Consider the following 12,012-nt stretch of genomic DNA (forward strand, 5'->3'; position numbering starts at 1 on the left):
AAAACTCGTGTCATCTATAATCAGGCTATTTATATGGGATAGATGGAGTATATAAAAATGTGAATCATATTCCACTATTTCTTAAATCCCGTTCCGAACTTAATTAGGACTACAGAGAGAGTATATAAAAGTAAGTTTGACATTCCACTATTTTCTTTATTCACTTTCTTCTACAAAGTTATGGTTTCCCATCTATCATGTGATGATACGAATCATCTAATCTATTAATTAAAGGAGAAGCGTTTTACCAAATGAGTTCGCCATTCATCGTCCTAAAGAACATTAATCAATTTATTGACATTAAAGAACATTAATCATTGGATGGAAGAGAATACATGATTGCATGATCTAAAGGTTATGGTGTGGGTATACTATGTTAGAATTTTACCAGCTATAAATTTGATCACAGAGATCTTATATATGTATTATAAATGAATATGATATTGATGGTCCACTTTTGACACATTCCTTTAAACATAATTCGGTTGGTGAAATGATATCGAGTATCAAGTTTAGTTTTAAACAACATTATCAAAGAAGCACAATCAATATGAATATACGCTCTTAGTTCGTGAAAGATTTGTCATTTTTTTTTCATTTTCATTCGTCCCACAAAATTTATTATATTTTACTTTTTATCATTTATAATACTAGATCACTAACTCATTCTCATTCACATTCACATTTTTATTACAAAACTAATATTCCATATATAAAAGTAGAATCCACATGTCACTAATTTTTTCTAACTAATTATTTTTCGTTATATTTCTTAAAACTTGTGACCGATCAAAGTGTGATAAAATTTGTAAGACGGAGAGAGTATATATAAATAGCTATTATTTCGCGTGGATAGTTTTAAACTTATAATTTCGATTTGGTCAGTTTCAAAGTCAACTAAATTGTTACAAATGACATGCTCGACTTCCATTACAAATTTTCTTATAAAAAGAAGAAGACTAACTTTCATTTACTCTCAAAGCATTCCAAAAAAAATGGCAAACTCATCCTCCTCCCCTAGTCGTGATCTCCCAAAAGTGAATTTCTGGGACGTACCCGACCTCCTTACCCAGTGGGAAGGCTTCTGGCTGTTCTCGGTATTAGTCGAGCCGGCCATGACCTTCCGGTCCAACTTTCACACCCGCGACAACGACGTCCTTCTCGCATCTTTTCCCAAGACCGGCACGACGTGGCTCATGGCGCTCGCTCACTCCATCCTCAAAAAAGGCGAAAGCGGCGATCCCCTCGCCACGGCCAACCCTCACTCCCTCGTCCCCACCGTCGAGTCCGAGCCCTTGGCCAACTACTGCAACGTAGACATCTACGACGCCTCGGCGCCTCGCCTCCTCCACACCCACCTCCCTTACTCCCTCCTCCCGGACTCCGTCAAGAATTCCGCCTGCAAGATCGTGTACATCGCGAGGAGCCCCAAGGACACCCTCATCTCCACGTGGCACTTCTACAATCTCATATTCAGGCGCGATAAAGAGCCGCTGCCGCTTGACCGAGCTGTGGATTGCTTCTGCTCGGGCGTGCATCCCAGCGGCCCCTTCTCCGATTCTGTGGCCGAGTACTGGCTGGAGAGCCGGAGGAGGCCGGATAAGATCCTGTTCGTCAAGTACGAGGAGATCAAATCGCAGCCCGAGAGGGAGGTTTCGAGGATTGCTGAGTTTTTGGGGAGGCCGTTGAAGGAAGGAGAGGTGGAGGAGCTTCTGTGGAGGTGCAGTTTCGAGAGGCTTAAGAAGTTGGAGGTGAATACGACGGCGGCCGATGCAAGATATTTTAGGAAAGGTGAAGTTGGAGACTGGAAGAATTATTTGACGTCGGAAATGGAAGATCGGATTCATCAAGCCGTTGGCCTCAAGCTTGAGGCGTTAGGCCTCTTTTTCTAATTTATGTTGGAGGCATTGGCCTCATGTGTGATACAATAAATATGTTTATAATGTGTGTGATTCCAAGAATATTGTTAATGATTTTATTTCATTGATGTTATCGAGTCAAAGCAAAAATTATAAGCTTCCTCTCGAGTTTTATTTGTCGGTAACGGCATAAATTCTCCATAACTATAAATTGTACTATTGCATTCATCTATCATTAAGAAATAAGTAAAACATACTCCCTCTGTCATATTAGAAATGAAACGTTTTCCTTTTTGGTCAGTCCCATTAAAAATAACACGTTTTTAAAAATGGAAATAATATTCTCTCTACTTTTTCATTTCTCTTACTTTACTCTCTCTTCATTACTCACAAAACAACACTACATAAAATCTCGTGCCGAAAAGCAAATGTTGCATATTTATTGGGACGGAAGGAGTATTTCTTTTCGAGTTTTCTAGAAACCTAATCTTTCTATCCAAATAGGGGTTTTTGAAACCCTAGTTAATTCTCCTCCCTTTACTAGACCGCAATGCCATGCTCCTTCACCCTGACGAGTTTCCTTTATTTTTTTTTATAAGAGGATCAATAATGGTTCTCCATTTACCCCTGTGATAACTCGAACCCCTAATCTAGAAACCATAATTTTTCTTTTGCATCCTAAATTATTGTTATTTTTAAAAAAATTTGAGCACAAGTAATTGCGATCTCGATTTTTGTTTATTTAAAGATAAGTTTTTTTTAGCGTGAGTTTTTATGTCGATCTCACTTAACTTCAATTTTCCCTAAGATCGGTAAGATAAATGTAAACATTAAAAACTTTTGATTTAAATTTCATATTTCAAACATTCTATGAAAGTAACAAGAATTGGATTTCCTCGTAAATTTAACCAATGGGACAATTTAAAAAATATCAAAGTCATGATATAACTCACTGGGTGAAGTCTTGATTGATACAAGATTTATTTGACTAAGAGCATCCACAATGGCTCCTGGACTAGAAATTGGACACTCAACTGCATAATAGTGGACTAGAAACTGGACTAGCACTAGAACTAGTCACAATAAACAAAATAATAAATTCATATTATAAATAACAATCACGCAAATACGGAATTAAATTTACAACACAGATATGGGAAAATGCAATCATTTTATTTAAATTAAAAAAAAGTACATCCTAAAAAAATTTACATAATTAAAAAAATTATATAAAAAAAACCCTCCTACTTCCACACACGCGGCCCCGCCTCACTCCTCGTCGCCGCCTTGGCCAGACCTGGCCGCATCGGAATCCCCGGCGCCTTCCGCCGTGCTGCTAGCCAGGAACCCCAAATCAGCCTGCATACTCTGGATGAGATCAAAAAGTAACCCCTTCTCCACAGGGTCAGTCGCCGCATGTCATTCACGTATGACTGCGAACATGCTCTGCTGCATTTGTGTACCCGCGAGGCTGCGAGCTCGGGACCCGCATGGCCAGAAGGGGCTACCGACTGGATCTCCTAGGACTTGCCGGCGAGTCCCCTAGCTGCCCGTTGCGCCCTCTTTTGACCAACCGATCGAGTGCGGCGAGATAACGATGGAAGGGTCGGGACCTCTTCGGCACTATAAGGGAGTTCGTGGGAACCGGCGCTGCTGCTGTAATCGCCAGCGAGGTTCAGCCGCTGCTTCTTCGGCCGGCCAGCCTCGACACCCGCTGGAAACTTCTCAGACTCCATTCGCACCTCATAGCAGTTCCAGTAGGTGAACTCCCTAAGAACCCCCGTCAAGGGAAGGCGGCCTCGGACATCCCCCTCACACCCTCCATCGTTTGGCCACTGGTCTTCGTGCGGAGGTTATTGGTGTACAAGCCCGCAAATCAGGAGACCGCACTCCTGATTCGGTCCCATTCCTTCCGGCACTCCTCCCCGGTGTGTGGCTTCCTGTCCAGGTTAAATGTCTTGTAGGCTGCTGCTATTTTAGCCCACAAGTTGATGATCCTCTGATTTTTCGACACCAGGGGATCATCGCAAGCACGCACCCAAATATTGGACAGCGCGACGTTCTCCTCAACCGTCCACTTACTCCTCCGTGCCTTAACCACACCGCTGTCACCAGCCGTCTGCGACGACTCGCCGACCACCCCTTTGCCCTTTCCCTTGGCCCTCTTCTTCGGTGCGCCTCGACCTACTCCCCCTATTTGAATGGGAGAATCTGCATCATCGACTTCGTTCAACAACTCCTCTAGGGAGAAAGTTTCATCCCCAGTGAATTGAGTCTCCACTGTGGTCGATGTGTTGGAAGCAGCAGTCAAAAAGTCAAGACTGGGCCGATAAACATTGTCCCCCTCGCCCGGCCCGGCATCCCCTGCACCCCTTGCATCCCCGGAAACCCATGCATTCTCGGCATCCCCGGCATTCCCTGCATTCCCATCATCCCCGGCTGCCACCCCGGCATCCCCTGCACACCCGACATACTACTACCCCCCGTCATTCTCGAAATCATCCCCCCAAGGGTACATATTGTAGTACCCGCCCATTGTACCCCATCCACCTCCAATGGGGACCGTTGGAGTTTGCTACCCGCCAGTCACTGGAGAGTTGTTGTTGTTCTCTATTTCGTGATATTGATCTTGTACTGAGATTAAGAGAGAGAGAAACTCGTAAAAACAAGTGGTGCAAATGAAAATGAAGTTCAATTATCAGTATATATAGAGTTTCAGAAAAAAAAAAAAGCGCTGGCCGCCGGCTAGCGGATCAGCGAGCGCGCGCGAATCGGCATGAGCTCGCCGACCGGCTAGCCGAAATAGCGCTCGCCGGACGTAATGGTCGGCTAGTCGACCGGCTAGCGCTCGCTGATCCGCCGCTAGCTGGCCGGCTAGCCGCCATTGCGGATGCTTGCGGGATCGGCCTAAATTTGACTTAAACTTCATACTCCCTCCCTCCGTCCATGAAAAATAGGGCACATTTTTCATTTTTGATTGTCCACGAAATATAGGGCGCATTCAAAAAAAAGAAAGTTTTCAAACAACTTCTCTTTTAATTTTTTTTTTCTCTCTCTCTTACTAATAATATGGATCACACATTCCACTAAGAGCATCCCCATCCATGCTCTTAGCTAAGAGCACGGAAGTGGGCCCGGACCCACTTTTACTTCTTGTCCTTAGCTAAGAGCACAACACCCACATCCGTACTCTTAGCTAAGGACAAACTCAAGGGTCTCACCATTCTAATATTCAATTTAAATACTCCAATTATTAAAAACATTTCTACATTATAAAAAGACATTAAAAATTAAAAATTACATAAGTAAAATCCTAAAAAATAAAAATTACATAATTAAAATCTTAAAAAATAAAAATTACATAATTAAAACACTAAAAAATAAAAATACATAATTAAAATCCTAGAAAATAAAAATTACACACGTGGAAGACTAGTCCTCTAACCCCAATTGCCTCTTGAGACCCCGGATCATTTGCTCATGTGTTGCAAGTTGCTCCGGAGTCATCTTAGACGTATCGTTCAAATAGAGTTGACCCAAGAGGGTCCACAACGTGTTGTTCGGGGGTGGAGGAGGCACAAAGGGAGCGGGAGCGGGGGCGGGGGCGGATGGAGTCGGGGCGCGACGGCGGGTGGTCGTCGCCTTCTTCCTTCCTTGCGGTCGGCGGGAACTGCTCGGGCCAGCGTCGGGGCTACCCAAGTTAGTTCCGGCAAGCTGGGTAGCCACATCATCGGAGGCGCCGTCGGATAGGGCTACCGACCTCGACCGTTTGCTGGAAGAGCTGGAGGAGGATGCTACTATGCCCCCCCTATACTTTGGATGTTGGCGCCCCTCCTGCCAACAATCGAGGTACTTGAACGGTTTGAACTCCGTGCGTTGGTAGGTCGCCAAGGCGGCAGTGATGATGTCGAGCTCGCTCGTGCCGCTCTCCGCCGACCGCTCTTCCTGGAGGTAAATCCCCTGGAACTTACCGATTGCCTCGTTGCATCTGAAGATGCAATTGCGCACCATACTCTCATTGCGATAGATGGTTCCCTCCGGCCGGGTTTCATTGTAAAGACGAGTGATGCGCCACCAATACGTTTCCCCGGTCTGGTTCGTGCCAACTTCCGGATCTTCGGAGACTGCCAAGTAGGCTTTGAACATCGCCATCATCTCACCCGGAGTGTACGGGGTGCGGGTGCCACGAACAGGAGGAGTAGGAACAGAAGTAGGAGTAGGAGTAGAGCTGCTGCTCCCTCCCGATCCGGGTTCGGGTGCCCACCCAAACCCGGAGGCGTTTAGGTCGTGCACCGGGTAAGGACGGTAGCCACCCGGAGCTTGCGAACCTTGGGTTTGAGGAGGGGCCGTAAATTGCGTTTCCGGACTAAATCCGGCCTCGGAGTCGAACCAATCGTGGTTCCAACCGCGATTGCCGGAGGGGTGATCGCCGGAACCGGACATTGTGTAGTGTGGTGGGAATTTTGATGAGAGAGTATGAGGAAAAGAGATGAGAGAATGTAGATGATGATAGAATAGATGAGAATGTGACTTTTTTTTTTTGTTGAAGTGGGGGTATTTATAGATGAAAATGTGAATTTTGGGGGAAAAAATTGAAAAATAAATTAAAAGTGGGAAGAAAACGGATATATTTTTTTGGGAAAGTGGGAAAATATTTTTTTATTTAAAATTATTTTTTTAATTAATTTCGCATTTTTTAAAAAAAAAATTAAAAAAGCCAACGGCTATGCCGTTGGCGAATTAGGCGTCGCCACGTGTGCTGCTCAGCGGCACGGACGTGCTCTTAGCTAAGAACAGCGCCGTGCTGCTGGCACAGACGGACAAGCTCCATCAGTGGACGGACGACACAGTGCTCAGCGGCACGAACGGACGAGCACCGTCCTCTTGACCGCTGCGGATGCTCTAACTCTCTTACTTTTTTACCTTCTCTTTTATTTTTTACTAATTCTACATTAAAACTCATGTCATTTGCAATGTGTCCTATTTTTCGTGGACGGAGGGAGTATTTATTTGGGAATTTGCACTTCTAATCATGTATATTTATTTTTAAATTATGTAGTTTTTAAATTTTTAAAATGTTTAATTTTTAGTTGCTTAATAAAATATTTTAATTTTTATATATATCAAGAAAAACAAAATATAAATAGTACTATAATCACTCAGGAGCCAAATGCTTAAAATTGAAGTATTTTCCTAAGCCGAAGATACCTAAATTTGTGATATTTATTCGCATATATTTTTCATAAACAATTACAGAAATTTCAAAGTAGACATGTAATTCAGTAATTTATTGAAAGTGAAGAAAACAATTGGGATGAGCGTGATCACACATCCTTCGATGGCAATGGCAATGCCCAAATTGATGCTATCCATTTCCCCTTCCTCTTCCCCTCCACCAACGACGAGCCCACACCCTTCCTTCCCCTTCTTGCTGGATGCTGCTGCTTCTCTTATCTCTAGAAGGAGTTTAATCCTCTGTTCTCCACTTGTAGCCTTATCTTCTTCTTCTGCTGCTGCTGCTGCACTTGCTCAACCTCCTTCCAAGTCTTTCCTCTCCGGCATCGCCAACACCAGGTCTTGGTTCCAATTCTACGGCGATGGTTTCTCAATTCGTGTCCCTCCCAACTTCCAAGACATCATGGAACCCGAGGTCTGCATCGCATTTTCCTTTCATTCTCAATTCCCCCTTTCTAGCTTCAATTTTAAGTTGAAATTTTGAATTTAGGTATGAGCAAAATGTATCATAATTGCATTGGATTAAACGATTTTTTCAACTATTCTTTCACTGAATTTCGTAGGACTATAATGCTGGACTGTCTCTCTATGGAGATAAGGCGAAGCCAAAGACTTATGCTGCGCGTTTCGCCACTCCCGATGGGTAAGCTCCATTGTTTCAAACTCATGAAGGTTATATATATTCCTGAAACTTGAGTTTGTGTTGCTTTATCTGGTAGATTCTTAGTGGCATTGCTATTTCTTTCCCTTGCTACTCCAATTGTACATTAGAAGATGATAACTTTGTTGAGGAATGCAGGAAAAGGATTTTAAAAAAATCTCATTATTGCTTTTGGCTGAAAATAGAATGCTTTGCAGTTCATTTATCTAGAGTAGAGAACCTCTATCACCAAGGAACTTCTACATATTCTGCTGAAAAGTACCAATCCTCCCCAGTTTCAGTTAATCAAAAAGTTCTTTGACTATGCTTGTTTTTGGCTGTTCGTTTCATCTATCATGATTGTTTCTGTATTTTGTTGAATCTTGACTCTTTTTTACATGCCAATGTCAAAAAGATCCGAAGTTCTGAGTGTTGTTATTCGGCCATCTAATTCACTCAAGATTACCTTCTTAGAGGTCCGTGGATGTGATCTTACTCTTCACCTGTCAGATACTATTAGAAATGTTTCATTTCAATTATTGTCGCGTAAAAGTGCTTAATCCGACTCTGACAGGCCCAAGACATTGCTGATTTAGGCTCTCTGAAGGAGGCAGCTAAAATATTTGTTCCAGGTATTTCGATGGGAATGCTGTTTGTCTCTCAAGAAGGCTTTAAAGCTTTGTTTCTGATTTTGCCTAAAATTGTGTAAACAGTTGGCGCAACACTGTATTCTGCTAGGACATTTAAGATTAAGGAAGAAGACGGTTACAGGTATCTTTAACAATGTCATTTAACGAACAACTACAACTTCAAATTCTTTAGAAGCTGAAGTACTTGATAGCTGGTCATTTTGACTTTCAGAGAAAGTCAGGTAGTGTTTTTATACATCTCTAATTAGCTTGTTTATGCCCGACGTTATCAGGAATTATTACTTTTATGAGTTTGGTGGAGATGAACAGCGTGTAGCACTAGTAGCTGCTGTTAACAGTGGAAAGGTTGGTTATCTCTTGTCAAATTTCTTTAGCTCTTTCGAATATTTTCTTTGAAGAGTGGAGTCGTAATTCTCTAACCAAAATCTGTAATTATCGCGCTCTGAACTTTGATGTTTTGACATTGCATTGACCAATCCTGTTAATGGTATGTGTTGTAGGCTATAATTGCCGGAGCTACTGCACCCGAGAGAAAATGGGAAGATGATGGCATACGCCTTCGCTCTGCTGCTGTCTCTCTGACAATTGTTTAACGCAAATTGGAGGTAAAAATTCTGTTGGCAGGTTCAAGAACAGGGATTGTACATTTGGGTGTTGCTGAGAATGGAGCCAAGGATTTTCAAGCGGATTTAGATAAGTGTTGCTTCAAGTTTTCGAGCATCATATTCATGGAGGAACACCAAAATTTTGAGTTAAGGATGATATGAAACTAGCACTTGAAGCCAAAACCGAGTGTGACAGAACCCATATATGTTGAAGGAGATTGAGATATTTATTTGAAGCTCATGCTTATGGGCTTATTTTTCTTGAAGTAGATATGAAAATAGAGTGTAAATTGTTGGATAATCTAACTTGTAAAAGATCAATAAGTCGAACTCAAGAATGAAAGCAATAAACGGTTGTATTATTTCTTGTTGGGAACTACTCCCTCCGTCCCCGATTAGGAGTCACACTTTGACCGGGTACGGGTTTTAAGAAATGTAAAGAAAAGTTGGTTGAAAAAGTTAGTGGAATGTGGGACCCATTTTTTTATATTGGTTTATAATAAAATGTGAGTGAATTGAGTTAATGGAATGTGAGACCTACTTACTATTTATGGTAAAAATGAAGTGTGACTCTTAATTGGGGACGGACCGAAATGGAAAATTGTGACTTTTAATCGGGGACAGAGGCAGTATTATTCAAGTTAAATCATAATAGTCTACTTAGCATGCTATTTAAACTGAATATGTAAGCTGATAATCGAATGTTGAGCTAATCCCAATTATGTTATAACTTCCCTAACTAACTACTCAACCGCTGCCAGCTGTCTTGCCTAGCTGTCATAGCCCTAGCTACGGCTGAAGAAAATTGTGTGAAATCTGCCACAGGTTTCTAGCATTATAATTGCCTTTAACTCTTAATAATTTTCAAAATTAACAAGTATAATAGTATTATCTTTTTAATAAATTCCAACTTATCACTATTGTAAAAAAGGAATCCAACAAGAAAAAATAAAAGTAAAGAGAGCATGCACATGATCATGGCATTACACACTTAATCCACTTGTTAATACTACTTCCCTTCTTAATACTGGGACTGTGGTGCATCTTGGCTTCAATGGGTTTGTAGATCCTCTTAAGCTCCTCCATCTTCTCTTTGACAGCATCAACCTTTGCAAGTTTGTTCAACTCCAACCATTTGATAGTTTGTTGGAAATAGAATATGAGAATCTCAAGATTGTGGGAAAGAGTAACTTTAGAGTATCAAGGGAATATATCGTTATTATGATAGAGTCCCAAGTTTATATGTCCCTAGACACTTTACTTCTCTAGTCCTATAAATAGAGATGTAGAATGTATCTCAAAAAACAATTCAAATCAATCAAAATGTAGTCTTCAAGAGTTCTTCACTTTTATTTTCTGCATTTTACTTTTTAACATGGTATCAGAACAGGTTCGATCACATGGATCGATCTGTCTCTATATCAAAAAAAAAAAAAAACACCAAAAACCCTTTCGGAAAAACATCAAGGAAGATGAGGCTTTGCAGTTAACAAGGGGCTGTGAGGAGGTTGGGCGAAGTGATGGCATAGCAAGACCCGACGGAAACAGCATCACGACAACAATGATAGTGTGTGTGGGATTGGCGATGACAGTGAGGAGGTTGGGCGAAGCCAGCACGACGCCGGTTGTAGGCCAAGGCGATGGCAACGACAGCTGGACAGAACCATGAAGCCATGAAGTGTGGTGTTTCTGAAGAAATCTCATCGCCAAGAAATGAGCTAATAGAGAGAAGAAGAGAGGCCCGAAGGCCGAGAAAATAGAGGAGACAGGCTGCGACCCCAACCGCCGTCAAGAGAAGAAAACAGATGAGCAGTCCTCGGTTTGTCCGGTCGAGGGGGAGAGAAAGTATCCGACCGAACAATCCCTCTCCGAATTTATGTTGGAGAAGAAGGCAAAGATGACCGGAGTAGGAATCACGAGAAAGCTACGACAATGAAGCCATCATGTGATGTTTGGAGAAGGCCGGCAAGAGCCGCTTCAACAGAGGAGCAGATGGAGCAGCTAGCAAACGCAAGAGGCCGGCAAAGGAGGAACGAGCAGAAACCCTCCAAGAGAGGAGAGGCAACTGCCAAAGAGGGTGCAGCCGTGAGAGGCTAATGGATGAATCGTTCAGCCGAGGGGAGCAAAAGCAAAATAACTGAACAATTCCTCTTCAAACTGAGAAAAGAACCACCGATGGAAGAACCGAAGGCTGTCGAAAAGGCCGCAGAGTAAAAGCCCAACCACGAGTCTTTGGTGGTCATTGATGGAGCCCTGATGAGAGAGTAGAAGCTACTGCCGGGAGAGGCTGCGAACATATATTATAGCATCCGGCCGAGGGGGAGATAGAAGGAACTGCCAAACGACTCATCTCTAAGTCGGAGAGTAGCATCTGACATGTTGAGTTATTGCTGATGGGGAACAACTCATTCTAGAGGCTGATGGAGAAGAGTTGGTCGGCAAAAGAAGCCGACAGCGGAGGAATGAGGAAAGAAACATCGAGAGAGCGAGAACATAAGCTCGTCGAGATGTCTTTCGTGCAAAGGGTGGAGCCAACCAGAAGTGTCCGATGATTACTTGTCGGAGTTGCCACCGCTGAACGAGAAGAGAAACCGAGAAGAAAAGGAGGCGCTATTATTGGTCTTCTCAATTTGGGTTTGCAAGAAAATTTGGGCTGGCCTTATTGGGCTCAGATGAATTTGAGGCTGAATGGGCCAAGAATGGCCTTCCAAAATGTTGCTTTAGGCTGCAAATTAAAATCAGTCCAAAGACGAGTGAACTCCTCGACACGAGTCAAAACAGTCAGAATGAGCTCCTCGACACGGGTAAAAACGGTCAGTCAGATAAAAAAAATAAAAAATTTAACATGGCTCCTAGATACGAGCTTAAACTGTCTAAGATGGCTCCTAGATACGAGCTAAAACTATCTAAGAAGGCTCCTTGACACGAGTTAAAACTGTCAATAAAAAATTGAAGAGCTCTATGACAAAAGTTAAAATTGTCAATAGAAAATTAAAGAGACCCCTTGAAATGAGTCTAAACTT

At 42.6% G+C, this 12,012-nt stretch overlaps 2 protein-coding genes across 2 annotated transcripts; both read left to right on the top strand.

Annotated features, from left to right (window-relative positions):
* The first annotated feature begins 995 nt into the window (after positions 1-995).
* On the top strand, positions 996-1,976 carry LOC125186121 (cytosolic sulfotransferase 16-like). The gene has a single exon (XM_048082453.1). It carries the CDS (start codon positions 996-998, stop codon positions 1,890-1,892), a length of 897 nt encoding a protein of 298 aa, XP_047938410.1. The 3' UTR covers positions 1,893-1,976.
* Positions 1,977-7,137: 5,161 nt separating this feature from the next.
* On the top strand, positions 7,138-9,351 carry LOC125217841. The gene is made up of 7 exons (XM_048119400.1): positions 7,138-7,509; positions 7,658-7,737; positions 8,150-8,210; positions 8,309-8,366; positions 8,448-8,505; positions 8,657-8,729; positions 8,885-9,351. The coding sequence occupies exons 1-7, from the start codon at positions 7,174-7,176 to the stop codon at positions 8,975-8,977; spliced, it is 759 nt and encodes a 252-aa protein (XP_047975357.1). The 5' UTR covers positions 7,138-7,173; the 3' UTR covers positions 8,978-9,351.
* The last annotated feature ends 2,661 nt before the right edge of the window (positions 9,352-12,012 follow it).

Source organism: Salvia hispanica, chromosome 1 (assembly GCF_023119035.1).
Source record: "Salvia hispanica cultivar TCC Black 2014 chromosome 1, UniMelb_Shisp_WGS_1.0, whole genome shotgun sequence".
NCBI classification, from domain to species: domain Eukaryota; kingdom Viridiplantae; phylum Streptophyta; class Magnoliopsida; order Lamiales; family Lamiaceae; genus Salvia; species Salvia hispanica.

Coding starts and splice junctions, on each gene's coding strand:
- LOC125186121 (XM_048082453.1), top strand. CDS start 996: ATGGCAAACTCATCCTCCTCCCCTAGTCGTGATCTCCCAAAAGTGAAT.
- LOC125217841 (XM_048119400.1), top strand. CDS start 7,174: ATGAGCGTGATCACACATCCTTCGATGGCAATGGCAATGCCCAAATTG. Junction 8,211..8,308: donor TCAAGATTACCTTCTTAGAG/GTCCGTGGATGT, acceptor CGACTCTGACAG/GCCCAAGACATTGCTGATTT. Junction 8,506..8,656: donor AAGGAAGAAGACGGTTACAG/GTATCTTTAACA, acceptor CGACGTTATCAG/GAATTATTACTTTTATGAGT.